This window comes from Lissotriton vulgaris, chromosome 4_1 (assembly GCF_964263255.1).
Source record: "Lissotriton vulgaris chromosome 4_1, aLisVul1.2, whole genome shotgun sequence".
Taxonomy (NCBI): domain Eukaryota; kingdom Metazoa; phylum Chordata; class Amphibia; order Caudata; family Salamandridae; genus Lissotriton; species Lissotriton vulgaris.
In genome coordinates this window covers 2,077,392,808-2,077,412,067 of record NC_141691.1, presented here as the reverse complement: position 1 = coordinate 2,077,412,067, position 19,260 = coordinate 2,077,392,808, and the positions used below count along the sequence as shown (strand labels likewise).

General features: G+C 45.4%; 1 protein-coding gene across 4 annotated transcripts in view; it reads right to left on the bottom strand.

Moving 5' to 3' along the window:
* Positions 1 to 19,260, bottom strand: part of SLC33A2 (solute carrier family 33 member 2) — a 110,337-nt gene that overhangs the window by 50,109 nt on the left and 40,968 nt on the right. For all 4 annotated transcript variants that reach the window (XM_086966528.1, XM_086966527.1, XM_086966524.1 and 1 more), the window contains exon 4: positions 17,969 to 18,075. In XM_086966528.1, the coding sequence (XP_086822654.1) occupies positions 17,969 to 18,075 (107 nt within the window). The remainder of the gene's footprint in view (positions 1 to 17,968; positions 18,076 to 19,260) is intronic.

Sequence of the window (19,260 nt, the reverse complement as noted above, 5' to 3'; positions counted from 1 at the left end):
CCCATTATCAATTTACATACAACTAACCCCAGTGGCAGAGGGAGGTTGTTGGCTGGGCATGCTGCGTGCTGCTTTGTTTTTATGATACTAGGACTTTTAAAAAAACGCACTTTCCTGATTATCGTTTTCTTCAACCTACCTGCTCTGTGTACTAGCTCCCCTAGCCTCGTTCCGACACAGCTGTTGTGCCGCTTGTAATCGGAGGGCTGACGGGGCTGCGACCACCATTTTTAGGACGTCACTTCCGCCCACATAGGTCAGCGCTCTAGTGGTCGCGCTCTTCTGACCTATTTAGTTCGGGCCCATGCGCACGCACAGAGGACGCGCGCAACGGGCGCACCGGCGGCGCTCCAAAGGCAAGCCCGTCTGCGCCCGTCCGGGGCTAGGGGCATGTCACTATGCCCATTCATTAACCTACACCCCGGAGGAACTTAGTTCGTGCCAAGGGCCCTGGCCGCTTAGTGCCTCCATTGCTGCCCATATTGATGAACTTGGCCTTAGCCAATCCACCTCCGTTCCTTCCCTTCCCTCTAATATGCCATCACAGAGTTCCCTCCCTATCACCCCATTGGGGCCCTCTTCCCCACTGTGTTTCGGTCCTGCCATTTCAGCTTTTCTTCTCAATACTAGGTCTGCTGTTAAGCACCATTTGGAACTGTTTATTTTCTTAGACACTCATAAACCAGATCTTCTGTTTCTTACAGAAACTTGGTTCTGCCTGACTCCCTGTCTAATGTATTAGCGGCTCTCTCTTCCTCCTACTACGCCTTACGCGCTGACCGCTCGGTGGGGAAGGTCAGAGGCGGCGTTGCTCTGATTGTCCGCTCGGATCTCCATTCTTAGTTGTTTAGTTGTTCGCTCTGCCTCTTTCCAAACTCCCCTTACCTGTATACTTATTTATCGCCCATCGCAGCCAATGCCACACTTTATTCCTGCTGTTCAGGAATTGTTGGCTACCCTAGCAGTGAACAACTCATCTGTCCTCGTGCTTGGGGACTTCAATTTCTGGCCCTCTGACCCTCTTGAGGATTTCATGTCGAAAGAATTCACTGAACTTCTCCTTAGCTTAAATTTTTCATCACATATTCACGTCCCTACCCATGTTCGCGGCAACATCTTGGACCAGCTTTGGTCACTCAATGTTCCTGTTTCCCCCCTGTTATCTCCCCCTGTCCTTGGTCTGACCACTCTTTGGTCTCTTTTTTCTTTGACCAAAGACTTGCTAAAAGACCTCCCCTTCCCAGAAACATTTGAGCGCGAAATTGGAATCATGTAGATGTGGCTTCCCTTAGCTCCGCTCTTTTAGCCCCGTGTCCTAACCTTGACGAGCTATCCCCCTCGTCTCAAGTAGACACGATTAATAAATGGCTTTCTCGAGCATGTGACCAAGTGGCCCCACTTAGACTCGTCAGAACCAGACGTGCTCATGACGCAAACAGATGGTTTAACACCGAGCTCAAGGAGAAAAAACTCATTGTGCGGTAAGCAGAACGCACCTGAAGACGCGCCTACTGCCCCACGCTTAAATTGCAGTATACTTCTATTCTTAGTGAATACAAAAAACGATTCTCCTTGCTAAGATCAATTACTTCTCCTCTAAAATCCTCTCGGCAGAAAACCAGCCGAGGGAAATTTTCGCCACTGTTCAGGAGTTGGCCTCTTCAGATAGTCACTCTCAAACCATCCCCTTCCCAATCCCTCTGTGACTCTCTCAATGATTATGTTATTGAGAAAATCAGAATCATTAAGTCAAACATACTACCACCCTCCTCTTCCTTCCGGGATCCCTATCCCCTGTCCAACCTGCTTCATTTTGACCAAATACCCCCTTTGACTAGGGAATCTTTCCTGCTTCTGCTTGCCAGTATCAAGTCAGGATCCCCTTCTGACATCTGCCCCGCACATATCCTGAGATCGATTTTTTCTGCTTCCCCTTTGCCCCCCTTATTTTCCTTAATGACTCCTTGGCGCAGGGCATTGTCCCGGACTTCCATAAGTCAGCCACAATAATCCCCATATTAAAGAAACCCGGTACAGACCCCACTTCCCTTCCTAACTATCGCCCATCTCCATTCTTCGTTCCTGGGCAAAGTCCTAGAATGCCACGTTACCAAAGCTCTTAGTATGTTTGTTGACGGCAGTGGCTATTTAGCCCCCTGCCAGGCGGGCTTTCGCCCATCCCATTCTACCGAAATGGTAGTTCTCTCTGTTATGGACAAGCTCAGAGAGGGGATGGACGTCAATCTGCCCCAGGCGCTGGTCCTCCTTGATTTGTCCGCCGCCTTCGACACGGTTGATCATTCCATCCTTCTTACCCGTGTCGAGGCGGCTGGCATGGGGGGGCCCGCCTTGGCCTGGATCACTTCCTTTTTGAAAGATCGTACGCAGGCCGTCCATCTGGCCGACTTTTCTGCACCTTCACGCAAAGTTTTATGTGGTGTTCCTCAGGGCTCTTCCCTCTCTCCTCTTCTTTTCAATCTATATATCTCCCCTCTTATTTTTGCCATACAGCAAATGGAGGTCACGGTATTCAATTATGCCGATGACCTCCAGCTCATCTTCACTCTTTCTTTTTCCCCGGAGTCCCTTCACAATTTTCAATCCGTTATGATTTTTATCAGGGACTGGATGAACTGCAATCACCTTAAGCTAAACCCTGGAAAAAAACGAATTGGTACTTACAGGTGGCATCTCCAGTCCCTGGACCCCTCTGTTTTGGCCCCCTTCATTGGGTACCTCTCCTTCACCCTCTCCCTCAGTTAAAACACTAGGGATAAAACTCAATAGTCATCTCACTTTGCACTCCCAGATTAGTTCTGTGGTTTCATCTTGTTTTCTGATTCTTCGTACAATCCGTAAGATATCACGGTTCTTTTCCCCCTCTGCTTTAAAACTTATTATGTTGGCCATGGTCATGTCACGCCTTGACTATGGCAATATCTTGTACACTGGTTTTCCTGTCTATGATCTTCGGCGCCTCCAACTGGTCCAAAACCAAGCCGCCCGACTCATCTATAACCTCCCCAGATCACATCATGTCAATCCCTTACTTAAGGCCCTGCACTGGCTCCCTATTCGGGAACGCACCCTCTTCAAAATGGGCTGCACGACCTTTCAAGCCAGTGCAGGCACTGCTCCAGCCTTTATCAATTCCCAGATCCAAAACTACACTCCCAGTAGAGAGCTTCGCTCCTCTACTCAGTCCCTTCTTTCGACTCCTCGTTTTAAGAAGAAGAAACTTGGGGGCGTTAGGTTTTCTACCCTTGCACCTACCTTCTGGAACTCCCTTCCCCTCACTGTTAGATCCTCGGTTTCTTACCCTCAGTTCCGTAAAGCATTGAAGACCTTCTTGTTTTCACAAGCTTATCTGCTCTAGCGGCCTCTTTCTTCTGCTCTCCTAGTTTTGTATCCGCAGCGCCAACAAACCGCCTGGTAGTCGTTCGCTTTATAAGTATTTTAACTTCAACTTCAACTTCAATTTCTGTAATCTGTCAGGTACCAGGAGGGTGAACCAGCCATTAAGTTAATTTTCCCTGGCATACAGTCTGCTATCATGGATATCTGTTGGTTGCACTAGTTCCAAAATCCCTTTGCCAGTTCAGTGAGGAGTCACAGCAGTGTGCTTTCAACTTGATTGATTTAACTGACTGGCAACATGTTGTTCACTCTCAACAGAATGCAGTATTTTGCCATTGGCACCTCAGAATTTCCCATGTAATCCATGGTACTACCAGACCAGGCGAGCTTTGTTCCACGGCGGGCTACATCCCATAATCTTCATACTCTCTTCTCTGTGATGCAGGATATAGATCCGGAGTTGGCAACAGTGGGAGTATTTCTGGATGCCTATAAGGCTTTTGACTCTGTGGAATGGGATTATCTCCTCTGCATATTGAGGTGAATGGAAATGCCTGTGTGTTTCCTCTCATGGATCAAGTTTCTTTACTGCCAGCCACAAGCACAGGTTCTCATAAATGGCCTAAGCTTGTCCCCTTTTCCTATCTCAAGAGGCACGAGACAGGGATGCCCATTATCACCCTCCTCTCAACGCTTGCCATTGAAACACTAGCAGCCAAACTACGGCAGCACCATCAGGATGATGCATTACAGTACTCCTGTAGACATATTCTAGTGTCTCTGTACGCAGACGACGTTATATTATATCTCAGAGACCCGCAGGTGAATATGAACACCGATATACAAATAAATTGGGGAAAAAGCTCAGCTCTTACCGCTTAGCGAAACTGTCCTTCCATACACCCTGGACTACCCAATAAAGTGGTGCTCGGGAGAGGTTAAATACCTGGGCATTTGGATCACCAGTGACAGACACTAGACCCTTACCCTAGTGCAACACTGAAGAAACACAAAACTAAACTGTATCATAAATGTGCACATATCCTTGTTCTATATCTTTAAAATGTACTAATTCTGCACAGGCTCTTTGCCACAGCCTAGATCACATAAAACGACTTAACATTTGTTGTGTATATACATGTGTCCTGAATCTTGTGGTAAATTAAATTACCTATACATTTTTCTATACATTAATATCAATAAGGATAACTCATAAAAATGAGAGACAGAGTCCGTGGTATCTGAGTCATAAGGGTTTTATTCCAATGGCTCGAGCCAGGGGAGAATCGGGTTCCATCACCACTAAGGTTCAGGAAGGGATATCTAACGTTTTATTAACATCACACATTATATATAGTAAAATCACATAATTGCAATGAATACAGTAGGCGTAACACTCCAGGCGGAGCAAGTGAAAAGAGAGAGATAAGAACATATGGGCGTAGAAAGAGGCGTGTAAAGAGGCGTACACGTAGGTGTGTTCACTCGGCGTGTCATAGGAGTGTCATAGGTGGGTGGTGCATGGGGGAGATCTGCAGGGTCAGCAGAAACCTTTACCCGACATGCGCGCGCAACTAGTCATGACGTGTAATTGACTTGTAACTGGGGAGAGCTGGGGGTTGCCTTTAGCACTAGAAGAGGAGTCTGTAGTCTGGGATGTCAGAACGACCTGCACCTTTGGCATATCTGATATCTTGTGTTTGGAGGATGTGTCGTCTGAAACAAAGGTCTCACGAGCAGAGGCCGTTCATCACTAATGCTAGTGTGTGCATACATTTCTTCGTGCATTACGTGGTGGCATGGGCCTACTATGGCAACGGGTTCAGTAAATCACTTACATGGAGACAGAAAGGCTAGGCCCTATGCTCTGCAGGCGGAAAGTGTTTACCTATTTCACTAGGCTGGAATGTGTTTTTGCGGAGGCTGAGCAGATAACTGTAGGCAAAATACCGTCTTGGCAGGCAGGCCAGGCCGGGCACCTCTCGGCTGAGCAGGAAGTAAGGGAGAGGTCAGGGATTCAAACTGCAGCTTGGAGACAGAAGAGGCTCGGAGCCTGAATTCAGGGCCTGGCTCGGCTGGGCCACAAAAACGTGTGCTTCGCGTTATTTAAACGTGTACCATGTAAATGCATTGGCAAAGCAGGCTTTGGTGCAGAATTAACATTTTATTCATGGAAGGCCTAATAACTGACATGTCAACATTAGACGGAAATGCAGAGACATTATTATGCCAGGCATGGGAAAGGAATTACATGATAACATGGACATACATGGAGCATATGTACGTGGATAGGGTGTGAGTGGGGGACACATTGACCATACAAAAATTTCTATTTCCTCATTCCCTCCTTGGCCCCTACTGCACCCTTTAGGATATGTCTATTTTCATGAGACCATCTATTTGTTCATATAACATCATTTGCTCGTCTTTTTTCATTCGAGCATGGGAACGTGAACGTGGACGGGGAATGCAAGCGGTGGCGCACAAGCCGCAAATCGCTGGGCCACATTGCAGGCAGGGACAGCAACTGAATACTATGAGCAGTACTATCCCTAAAAATGACAGTACGGTCCAGCCCCATCCTGCTATTACACTCTAGAGCCAGCCGGACCAAGACCACGGGTCCTGATGCAATTCACGGGCTATCTTATGGAGTTTTGTTATTGCTGCATACACTGATGGTGCGTTATTTGGAATAAACACACAACAACTGGAGCCGATCACTCTACAAGCTCCACCCCTATCGGCCAGGATGACGTCAAGAACAAGGCGGTTCTGAAGAACAACAAGTCTCATAGCAGACTGCTCTTCGGTCAAGTTGCCTAAGGCAAAAGTAGTTTCGTTCACTACTGCTTCAAGAGTTCTGGTTAACCTGCGTATAATTTTACTATTTTGGACGGGACCTATGAACCAGAAGTACCCTTTAATGTAATCCTTGTACTGGTCCCATGCTGACTCAGAGTAATCGATAACTGGAGGAAGGTCTCTCTTGTGTCTTATATGTACAAGTCGGGTATCTCGATGATAACCGGATGGGGCTAGAAAAACAGGTGGCAGTAGGAACACAATATAACACGTTCCACCCCAATCACAGGGCAGACGTACATAAGCTGTCTGACCACAGATAAAATAGGAATGGCGGGAAGCTTTGAAAGTAGACTTTCCTTTATCACTGAATTCGACCACAGTATTACAATCACTGTGTCCTAGATGTACTGAACCATTTTTCCTAACGCATAATTCACCTTTCACTGGTAAAACTGTAATAAACGGTGAACCTGTATTGGTCTCGGACTGGACGTTCAGAATCATGAGGTTGAGGGAAAAATTGCCTAATTCGTACACTTCATTTTCTAGATCGGTCCCTTTCCTTTGGGGAAGACCATCTGCGTCTGGGAAACATGCTTTATTCATGACGGTATTCAGGTCTCCCCATATCCAATCGCCCTGGGAAACTGTGGACTTACTGTCTAGTGATGACATTAAAGCAAACCATGCTCCGCACGAACCATTGTGTGTAAACGGATAGGGAAAGAGGGGCAGAGCTCCCTTAAATTTCTGATAAGGTGGGAGTCTGCCGCATACCCAGCAATTTGTGGCATTGCTGGTCTGGTGAGTATGGTGTAACATACGAATGAAAATGTTGTTGCGCAGTGCTAGTCGATAGGAGAGTTCGTGAGGTGGCAGGTCACTGAATGTGTGCTCTACAGTGCCATTGAAAGATGAATGTACATGTGAACCAAGAGGAGGAAAGAAAACATGTAGTATTAAGCTTATACATATAATCGATATACTTAGAAAAAACATAATGATTAGGGATATAATGCATCTACTGCACAAGTTCTTGCAGTATTTGTTTTTCATTACTTTCTGTCTATCTCTCTCACTATTTGGGTCTACAGTCTCATACATGTCAGGAACCTGTCTAACCACTTCACCCGAGGGGGACTTAAACAATTAAACGCTGTCTGACTTACTAGACCGTAGCTTCGACCTGTATTCCTGTTGCGGAGTCTTTTCTAGCAAGGGGAGTTTAGTGTCCGTATCGGGACAGTTCTTAGAAAATGTCTCTGGGCAAAGTCCATGGAATCTTTTCACGTGGCTGGAATGGAGCCAGCCTTTCCTTCCCTCGACTTTAACTGCGGTCCTCGTGGTCATCAACACCAACTTCGGCTCCCGCCACCTGGGTTCCAGAGGGCTTGAACGGTCAAAGTTGCGCACACAAACAAGGTCACCTGGAACAATTTCATGCGGTTTCACTTGGGTGTTGTCCGGAAAGGCAGCCGCGACCTGTGAACGACAAGAAAGTAGTGCAGACATCAAGGAAGCCAGGTAATCTGTCAGCATATTACTATCAACATCGGTGATCTTGCGCGGCATAGGCGTACCCCACATATTCGGTGGTCTGCCAAAGACCACTTCGTACGGGGATAGTCCGGTTCTGGAATGAGCTACCATACGCATGTAAAAGAGGGCAACCGGCAAGGCTACCATCCAATCTACACCTTTTTCTGCACAGACCTTCGCTAACCGTGTTTTGAGAGTCTGATTGTGTCTCTCAACGAGACCAGCTGCTTCGGGGTGTCGTACGCAGTGGAATTTCCACTGGTATCCTAACAGGAGGGATACTTGTTTCATCAGTTCAGACGAGAATGGCTGTCCATTATCTGAGTACACGACACGGGGCAAGCCGTATCGTGGGAAGAATTCACGAACCAACTGTTTGGCAGTGGTCACAGCAGTGCAATCTGGGACTGGGTACGCTTCTGTCCATCTAGAAAGGGCACATACAACTACGAGGACATACTTGAATCCTCGACATCTGTCCATCTGAATATAATCCATCTGGAGGACTTCGAAAGGGTGGTCAGGAGGATGAAATCCACCTTGTTCCACGGGAATGCCTTTGCCTGGGTTAAACTGACAACAGATCATGCAGGTACGCACTTTCTGTTTTGCTGCTGCACGTAAATGCTTGTTGAACCAAATATTCTGTATACTGTCTAACATGGCTTTTTCTCCTAAGTGTGCTGGACTATGTGCTGTATTTATGATAACTTGAACCATGGAGTCAGGTAGAAACCATGTAGCTTTGCCCTTCGTCATTCATCCCTGATCTGTCTGGACCCCTCCTTGTTCAGTCCATTTCTTGATTTCGTCTGGAGTGGCATGTGTCTCTATGTCTAGTACATCTTGTGAGGGATCCCTGACTGTCATACAATGTGTCAGTGATGGTACATCAGTCTTAGTCGTGGTAGTCGGAATGTCTGTTTGAGTCTGAGCTGTAAGTTTAGCTGTTCGATCTGCCAGGTCGTTACCCTGGGAAATAGTATCAGTGATTTTCGTATGTGCTTTGCACTTCATGATTGTTATGGCTGTAGGCAAGTGTATTGCTTCTAACAGAGCTTGAATGAGGGGACCATGCTGAATTTTGGCTCCGTGGGAGGTCAGAAAACCTCTCTCTTGCCAGAGGACACCGAAGTCGTGAACGACTCCGAATGCGTACTGTGAATCTGTGTATATGTTTACTTTCAGGTTCTTGGCTCGTATACAGGCTTGGGTCAGAGCAATAAGCTCTGCTGCTTGGGCAGACAGGGTGTCAATTCGATGTGTTTCTATGACTTCAGTATCAGTGGCCACAGCATATGCGGCCACTAATTCTCCTTTGCTTGTTCTCATGCATGAACCATCCACATAAAGCGTCAGGTCTGGGTCGGGTAATGCAATGTCTGTCAAGTCTTGTCTTGGTTTTGTTACAGTGTTAATTACTTCCACACAGTCATGTGGTGCAGGGTCTGTTGTGCTTGAAGGTAAAAGTGTAGCAGGGTTTAATGTATTGCAACGTCTGATCTCAATGTGTGGCTGAAACAGTGTCAATTCATATCCTGTCAGTCTTGCTATGGTCAAGTGCTGTGTCTGGGTTCGATTCAGGAGAACTTCCACTGAGTGTGGAACTTGTACTGTCAGGGGATGTCCTAATACTATAGAATCGCTTTGTCTGATTGCTAGAGCTATTGCTGCAACTGATTTTAGGCACGCAGGCAGAGCCTGGGCCACTGGATCCAATGTACTAGAAAAGTAAGCACAAGGCTTGTGTTTGTCTGCCTGATCTTGAGTGAGAACCGATAATGCTGTGCCATCGCGTTCAGTGACAAAAAGTGTAAAAGGTTTACTGTAACATGGTGTCGCTAAAACAGGTGCTTGACATAGAGCTTTCTTCAGTTCATCAAAAGCAAGTGTATGTTCCTGAGTCCATGGGAGGACAGTCGAAGTCGCTGCCTCCTGTGTTGTCAACTGTATGAGTGGCTTGGCTAGATATGCATACTGGGGAATCCATTGTCTGCAGTAAAAAGTGAGGCCAATGAAGGCCCGTACTTCCTTTTGTGTCTTGGGCTGTGGAAGATGTGCAATTAACTGAATGCGATCAGGTGTCAACTGTCTACCCCTCTTGGACAGCAAGTGTCCAAGGTATACCACTTGCTGGGCACAGAATTGAAACTTAGAAGGGGACACCTTGTGCCCCTTTTCCGCCAGGAAGTATAAGACTGTCAGTGATGCACGTTCGCAATCCTGTTCTGTCCGTGCTGTGATCAGTAGATCATCAACATATTGGAGCAGTGCAGTGTCAGTAGGCATGTGAATACTGTCAAGTTGTCGTTTTAATGCTTGGCTGTAAATACTAGGGCTTTCTGTGAATCCTTGAGGAGCTCTCGCAAATTTGAAGCTTCGGCCATTTAAACAGAATCTGAAGAGATACTGGCTTTCCAGATGTATTGGGACACTAAAGAAGGCGTTCTTGAGATCAATTACAGTAAAGAACGCTGCTTCTGAGTCGATAGCAGTCAATAGTGAAGAAATGTCTGGGACCACTGGGTACTGGGGTATGATGCATTTGTTTAATTCCCGGAGGTCAATCACTAGTCTGTAGACCGGTGGTGCATTCGGGTCAGTTTGTTTAAGAATCGGAATGATAGGAGAATTACATACATTGGAGTCAGTTTCTACAACCACTCCTTGTGCAATGAGCTCGTCAACAATTTTCAGTAAGGCTATTATAGCATCAGGTGGTAATTTGTATTGTCGGATTCGTGGTAGTACAACTCCTTGCTTGAGTGTGACACAATATGGTGTAATGTGCATGTAACCTACATCAGTTGGACCTTGCGCCCATAAATGCTGTGGAACATTCTGAAGTCTGGGGTCAAAATCTCTCAATACATAGTGTCCTTTAAAATCACGTAAGAACAATCTCACTCCTTCCGGAGAACAACAAATCACTGCTCCTAGTTCTTTCAACGTTTTTATACCAAGCAAATTTTCAGGACATGATTTCGTAAGCAACAAGTCTGTAGTTCGGGACAATGGACCAACTCCTAGGGGAACTGGTTTTGACACTTCGTTAACAATAGGCTTTCCTGAAAATCCCAGGGAAATATTCTGTGAGCCTGAGAGGGGTGCCCCTGGAACCTCGTCATGACTGATGGTAGTTCTGCTCGCCCCCGTGTCAATCAAAAATGTTCTGTCTTTTCCCAATACACGACTATGTACATAGGGACCCTCTTGATCTACAGGAACTTCAATAAGGGGCAAGCCAACCTCCCTCTCTAGGCTGTTTCATGAGTACTGTTGATAATCTGGGTAGTCCGACTGTGCATACTGGTACATTTGTTGCGTGACATGTTGTGTGGCAGCAATGGGTTGAGGTTGGGGTACAGCTACTGTCTGCTGTGCGTTCTGTGGAGGTTGCGTGTTCTGCGGGATATTTTGTGGGATATGTTCTTGTCTAGGAGGACGCGGTCTTTCTTTCGTCTTGCCTGTAGCGATATTGTGTCTCAGGACAGCCCATTCATTTATATAGTGACCTGGCTGCTTACAGTAGTTGCAGTTCCCTTTAACAGGAGCTGCCGAATGACCGGGCGGTGCCGTACCCCTTTTCTGACCATCGGCTGGGACTGACTGAGCAACTAATACTTTCATTTTCGTGTCTTTTATACGTCTCTGTTCGTGTTCGTGTTCCTCTCTAATTCGGTTTGATGGTACTGTAACATTTGTAACATTTGGGAAGGGCTATTTGCTTGCCAGGTACTCTCAACCTTCAGTACTCTATTTTTAACCTGTGGTAAGGAATTCTCTACTAATTTGGTCACAAAAAGATGTGGGTACGATTCACTACTTGTCTTCAGGCCGCTATTAATAATAAAACATTTCTCGAATCTAGAGTAAAAATCACTAGTGTCTTCATCTTGTTTCTGTTTGCAGGCTGAGATAGCATCCCAGTCTTCCTTTTTAGTAGCTAGTAATCTCGGCAAAACCTGTATCAATAGCTCGGGCAATTCTCTAGCTTTTTCCCCGAGACCAGTACCAGGGGTTCGTGTATTATCTTCGTTTTCTAATTCTGCCCAGTTCATCTTTTTCTCTCCCACCTCCCACTCTTTTTCTTTAAGTTTTTCGTAAATGCCTGCTGACAGCAATACTTTCAACATTTTCAGGATATCGGCATATGTATACTCCCCCATGCGGAGCATGTCTTTTAATTCACGGTGGAACCCCCCTGGGTCTTTATCGTGACAGGGCACCAATTTTTTCATTTCCAATAATTCCATTTTCGTTAAGGGTGTGTAAACGAATACTCGTTCAAGCTCACCATCTGCAGTCCGAACGGGATGAACCTCTCGTAAGGGATTCTGTCTGTCTATGTAAAAAGTCTTTCTTTCTCGGTTAGGGACAGGAACAAAGTGAGGAGTTAGGAAAGTCATGTATCTATGTCGTTGTTCCAGAATTTTATGAATTAATTCGGTACCCAAACCTCTCCATCTAGCTAGGAGTAAATCTTCCAATAAGTTATATAAGGGACCTGGATCAGAATGCTGACTCTCATATAGTGTGATGAGGTACTGAATCATGTACATACCAGCTAATCGCTGTTCTTCTGGAGTAAGACTCAAAAATGTTTGCGCTACTACGTCATCTTTATATATGGTAGAGTTGCTAGCCCATTGAACTGCTGACCGGGCTAGTTCCTGTTCATGCAAAGTACTAAGTTCGCTACTCCCTACTCGGTTTTTCCGTGCTTGGTCAGTGGCTTGGAATATGTGTTCAAGGGAATATTGTTCTGGTACGGGAGAGAGAGAACGTTTATTGTATTCTAGGCGTATGGGTCTATCAAAAGGTCTCGCCCTACCTACATAATTCATTTTACTTGTGTCTTTAGGCGCTACATCTTTCTCCTCTGAAACTTCGTCGTCCTCTTTCTCGGCTTCGTTCTCATCGGCCTGTTCTTTCGAACGTACGTCAATAATTTCTTTACGAATTTTCCTGTACATTGCCTCTACACAGCTTTGTTTATCATGTTTCCCAACCGCTATGTTGTCACTCCAATCTAACATACGTTTAGTTACTTCTCTAGTTGGTTGATCTTGTTCCCTGAGAAAACAATTTATCAAAAACTGTAAAATCATGCATTGAGTCTCCACATTTCTATGTGCCATGGCCTCCTGTATACTTTCTGGTCCCTCCCCCGTTCTAATCAAGTTGTATATTCTGTCTAGATGGTCCCTCATGCCTGGTAAAGTGATCAAATAGTCTGCGACGCGTCTTAATCGTAGTGAGTGTATAACCATTGAACCCTCACCGGGTACTGGATCATATATACAATCGGTAAGGTTCCGTCTAAGGGCTGCGTATGTCGCTTTTGGCGTGTGCTGTAGTGCTAAATCCCGTAGTGATGTTCGTTTTAATGGAGGTGGGGTAGAGGGACCCCCTCCTGTGGCTCCTAAACTAGAGTCGCCTGAGCTTGAATCAGCTTTTACTGGCAGCGCTGACGCTGGTAATGTTGGTGTAGGTAATGCAGGTTGATCTTGGGTTACAGGTGTTGGATGAAAAGGATTGGTAGGGTCAGTGGTAGGAGGAACAGTATGAGGAGCATCGACAGGAACGGTGGGGTTGGGAGGACGATTATTTGGAGGAGGATGGTTATTAGGATGAGGAGGGTTTACATTTACGTACTCTGGGGCAGCGTCGTCTAAATAGGAAGAAAGGAAAATTTCCGCTGCGGTCTGTTTATGACTACGGAGTTTAGTCGGGATCAATGGTGGCGGCAAGTTACTGGGCATTTCCGGGGTCACTTTAGGTAAGCCCTCGGCGAGGAGGGGATACATGCCTTTAATAAGAGCATTTCTTTGTCTGTCGAATTGTTCTGCTTTAACTCGTTCACCTTCTTCTAGTAGTTCTTTTTCTTTGGCTTTTTCTGATGCTTCTCTACTTTTCTCTGCTTTCTTAATTTCTTTCTCTGTTCTTCTATGCGCTTCTTTACGCCATAATTCTATGGCATCTTTCTGCGATTGTCTGGCTTTCTTTTTCCACAGTGCTTCCTCTACTCTCATGATGCACTCAGCATCCCATGTCCCTGAGACAGGCCATCTATATTTCTCTTCTAGATCTTTAGTATAATCAACCCATAAATCTAAGTACAGTATGGCGTCTAAGCCATGTTTGTGGTACATAAAATGTCCGGGAGTGTCCCTAGGCGGGACGGGAACTGCCTCTTCGAGTATCCCTTTCCTGGTTCCTATCTGACGTAATTTCGAGAACAGCGGCATGTTTAAACTAGTTTGAACACAAACACAATAAACACAATAATAGACTACAAACAATCATTCGTACCACGATATTAAAATATTTGAAACAGATACTAACTAGTACATAGAATAACACAATTATTAACAACCCTAAAATACAATACTATACTGGATGCACTGCTAGAACAGTACAGTCATACCGGTCCCATAAAGAGACACGTCATACCGCATCCACCTAAGTGAACACGTCTATACCGGATCTGTGTACCCAGACCCGTCTTGACCGGGCTCAATTTAATGAACCCGTCTATATGCGTTCCCAACAACGGTACTCACCGGGAAGCAAAACTGAAGGCCTCGGAAACTCGATACTGGACTGGACAGCTACAGCTTCTTGCTGCGCATGCGCCTCGGAACTGGTGGGCCTCCGGATACCTCGGACCTTGCTCTCTCGTCTCGGGCTCTGGTCGGGATAGTCCGCAATCCTCACCGCCTCGTATGGATGCCTGGTCGCAGTCTCCGTCTCCTCCGTGGGCCTGAGGGAGTTAGCAGGAAAACCCGCGGATGTGCACTGTATGGGTCCGTCGCGGCTATAGAAGGGGTCAGGGGGCTGCACCTACATCACCGGCGCGTGGGGAAGGGGACAGGTCCCTATTCGGGCGCCAGATTATGTGGTAAATTAAATTACCTATACATTTTTCTATACATTAATATCAATAAGGATAACTCATAAAAATGAGAGACAGAGTCCGTGGTATCTGAGTCATAAGGGTTTTATTCCAAAGGCTCGAGCCAGGGGAGAATCGGGTTCCATCACCACTAAGGTTCAGGAAGGGATATCTAACGTTTTAATAACATCACACATTATATATAGTAAAATCACATAATTGCAATGAATACAGTAGGCGTAACACTCCAGGCGGAGCAAGTGAAAAGAGAGAGATAAGAACATATGGGCGTAGAAAGAGGCGTGTAAAGAGGCGTACACGTAGGTGTGTTCACTCGGCGTGTCATAGGAGTGTCACAGGTGGGTGGATGCATGGGGGAGATCTGCAGGGTCAGCAGAAACCTTTACCTGACATGCGCGCGCAACTAGTCATGACGTGTAATTGACTTGTAACTGGGGAGAGCTGGGGGGTTGCCTTTAGCACTAGAAGAGGAGTCTGTAGTCTGGGATGTCAGAACGACCTGCACCTTTGGCATATCTGATATCTTGTGTTTGGAGGATGTGTCGTCTGAAACAAAGGTCTCTCGAGCAGAGGCCGTTCATCACTAATGCTAGTGTGTGCATACATTTCTTCGTGCATTACGTGGGGGCATGGGCCTACTATGGCAACGGGTTCAGTAAATCACTTACATGGAGACAGAAAGGCTAGGCCCTATGCTCTGCAGGCGGAAAGTGTTTACCTATTTCACTAGGCTGGAATGTGTTTTTGCGAAGGCTGAGCAGATAACTGTAGGCAAAATACCGTCTTGGCAGGCAGGCCAGGCCGGGCACCTCTCGGCTGAGCAGGAAGTAAGGGAGAGGTCAGGGATGCAAACTGCAGCTTGGAGACAGAAGAGGCTCGGAGCCTGAATTCAGGGCCTGGCTCGGCTGGGCCACAAAAACGTGTGCTTCGCGTTATCTAAACGTGTACCATGTAAATGCATTGGCAAAGCAGGCTTTGGTGCAGAATTAACATTTTATTCATGGAAGGCCTAATAACTGACATGTCAACGTTAGACGGAAATGCAGAGACATTATTATGCCAGGCATGGGAAAGGAATTACATGATAACATGGACATACACGGAGCATATGTACGTGGATAGGGTGTGAGTGGGGGACACATTGACCATACAAAAATTTCTATTTCCTCAATCTCCATCTGTAGAAGTTTCTTGATTCAATACATCCTCTCTGTACCTGAACCTGGGGGTCATAAGAATCACTCGAAACAACTGGAGTTATCTAGAAGGAGGTGGACGGGAAGGAATAGTACCACCAAACACTGAGTCGCTGTTTGCACAATAGGTTGTTAAATTAAATGTTCACAATGATGTATTGATGTTCATTAACAGAATCTGAGTGAGTGATGCGTTTGATGAACGGTTGATGAGGTGATACAACTTAAAGCAATTATTATTGCTGCTATGCAAATACAGATGGTATGATAAGTATGATAATGTTAACTTGTTACAGAGTCTTACAGGACATGTTTTTAACATAAAAAAATAAATGTTCTCTTGTTTATATAAACGTAGCAGGTGGTAACGTCATATTTGTGTGTATATGAAATTCATTTGAAGAGAGAGTAGGGCGAGTTATTGTTTGTCCTCACTGGTTTGCCAGGATCTATGACTGTGTTATTTTGCTTCCCTGGAACAAAAAAAAGTGAAATAATCAGGCCGTAGGCAACCGTATCTACTACCAAGCACCGGCAGCACTCTGCCTTGAAGCAGTTAATTAGTTCCCGAACTATGGACTCGTCTCTATATATAAAGTTCCACTTTTCAGAAGGGACCCATTCTGCTCAAGTATGGTGATACAGGTTGTTGGAGTTTAAACAAAGCCCCTGATCCCTAGGCTAGCCATCCTGTTAATCTTCATGGTAGGATTTCCAATTCCTGAGTCTGTCTCAGGATTTTAGTTTTTTAGCTGTGCTGCCAGCTGCATGTGTTTTAAACCCAAGCTTCGGAATTGGCGGAGAAATTCCCCTCATACGTCTTCAGTGCCTTCACTTTAGGGAAGTTCTCCTGGCAAGCCTGGGAGCTCATCTCTCCTCTTGAAAAGGGTTCACCTCTGTCAAAGGAAGAAGGGTTCTGTAGAGTCAACATGGACCTCTAATTAGCCCTGCAGTGGCCTGAGGCCTTTATCCTGCCCTTGTTCAAATAGATATAGGCACTCATTCATCTAATTCCCTCAGGGAGAAGGATAGGAAAGGTGCCACGTTTGACAAATTCTTCAGCCTTTCAACCTGGGTTATCAAAGCTGCCAACACAGCATGCTGAACCAAGTCATCAATGGCGTCAGAGAGGCCATCATATAATGTAGTGAGTCTTGCCGCATTTTATATGCTATCTTCCTGCTTATACTCATCTTCATGGCACTTTCCACCATTTCCTAGCAGGAACCTTAAACACACACTTTAAGTGTGTCACAGACAATTCATGACAGCTATCTAGACCTTTTTATATTTTCACTTTAATATATAAGGGGATCCAATGTAGCCCTACAGAATGTCAAACAATTATTCTGCCCTCGGTGCTAACACGCTACTGCTTGCAGGTGGAGGAAATGGCAGTCAACATAAGCACTAACTCCTAGGTCCAATCACAGTTTGGTGCAGAAACCTACGTTAAAAAAAAGTCTCAGGTGGGTGAAAAGTGCCTGGCTGAAGGTCAAGAGGGTTTGTGAAACGCAGAACTCGCCTCCTGTGCCACTTCTGACAAATGCACACAAATCACTTCATGTCCCCAGCTGCTATTGTCAAACACCTATTGGCTCAAATCTGAAATGAAATTCACCGAACAAGGACAGCATCTCAAGCAATCAGCAAGAAGCATTAGAAGTCAAAGCAGAACTCTAAGCAACTCTTCCTGCTAAAACAACACTACAGACCAAATACACGGAAACAGACAAAAAAGGAAAGGAAACCCCTATCCAAGACGGCTGCAGCAAAAAAAGGCAAAGGAGGAGGCCGATATAGGTTTCATGGACTGCTGGTATCTTACTGAACTATGGCAGTCCTTCGTGTTGCAGCTTTAGCTTCAGGGTATTAAGGGAAGTGTAGTTAATATTCATTTGTTGATGCTCATAGCAGCTTAGTTCATGTGAAGATATTAAAACATAACCCTAGCCTCTGGCCCTCACCGATGTCAGGAGGTTTTAAGGCGTATATATAGTACCCTGCAACTGTGGCATGTTTACTTGGGAAACCCTTGTGAATTCAAACAATGAACTGTGACAGTAAAAGTAACAATTTACCCCCATGGAGGTCCATGCACCAGTTGTTTTTTTTACTAGAGGAGAATAACTTTCTTAATCGCAATTACCTTTCAGAACACTGGACGTGCTGGTAAACGTGAGGATGATGATGGTTTGGAAGCCAAGGCTGACGAGACGCCAAATCAATGACGTTTTTACAAGTGAAAGCGGGGATCTGAAAGAGAGCACAGACTATGAACTAATGGAGAAAAAAGAGTCATTTTGATAGTTTCTAGCACGCAGCACATACTACCCTCTGCACCTATCAGCAGAAAGCTTACTTTCCAGTTACCTGAAAGTAGGGCGCCCAATTGTGCTATAAGGTACTATCCATTACAGTCTTTAAGGATATCCACATATGCCACAATTATATGCAATGAACCTAACAAGCTCATTTAAAATATTAATAGTTATCCTGTCAATATTGCATTTATATATTTACTCATTCATATAGCACACCTGGGCCTCGTAGAATGCAACAAAACAACAATGACTGAAAGTTTCCAAACTTTGCTCAGACATCTATGTGGCTTACAGCATTCCTAGGTGGAGCCACTTTTCTCCCGTTGCCATGTCCTCAGGCACATTGCCGCAGACGTCTGAATCCTCTGCAACTCAAATCATCCACCCCTTTCCCACCAAATGATATTAGCAGAGTCCTGGCATGGTAAATCTTAACAAGTATTGGCAAAATCAACAGGTACGACCAATGCACTAATTCATAATACAAACACAGGCATGAATGAACGTGAACAGACAGGACAATCCGATCTCCTTTCGGCATTGGTGTCAGCGATAGGTTCTGCAGCATGAACTGGGGCACCGTAAAAAAAGAATTGGCATCGAGCTAGAAGTCGGGGGTCAGAGTCGGAGGCATTGATTTCTCAACAATGACTTAAAAACAAATGTTAAGGAGATCCGTGTAAGCGACAGCATTCCTATTTACATTTCATATGGTTTAACTTCATCGTGCATTCAATGAGAGTATTCACTTTTTTGAGATGTTGCGTTTTTGTACTTTTTTCATACACCATAGGACTCTTGCATAGTGCATAATGTGAGCTAAGTCCCCTCTACGAGTCTGGGAGAGTTCAAGTTGTGGTTGGATGTTTATGACAAAGCACGATTGACAACAATAGAGTAGAGGTTGAAGGCAGTGCATGTTTCTGACAGTAGTTCATAAAGGTGTTTACTTCCGGCTGCAATTGTAATTACCATTTTAAGTGGAAGTGTTTGAAGCAGGTACACAGCTGTTGAAATGTTATTAGAACTATAAGAAAAGTAAATGTTGTGCTTACAAGTGAGGAGAAAGATAGAGTGAGAAAGAGTGTATGTATGTGTGCACTTGTGAGTGTGAGAG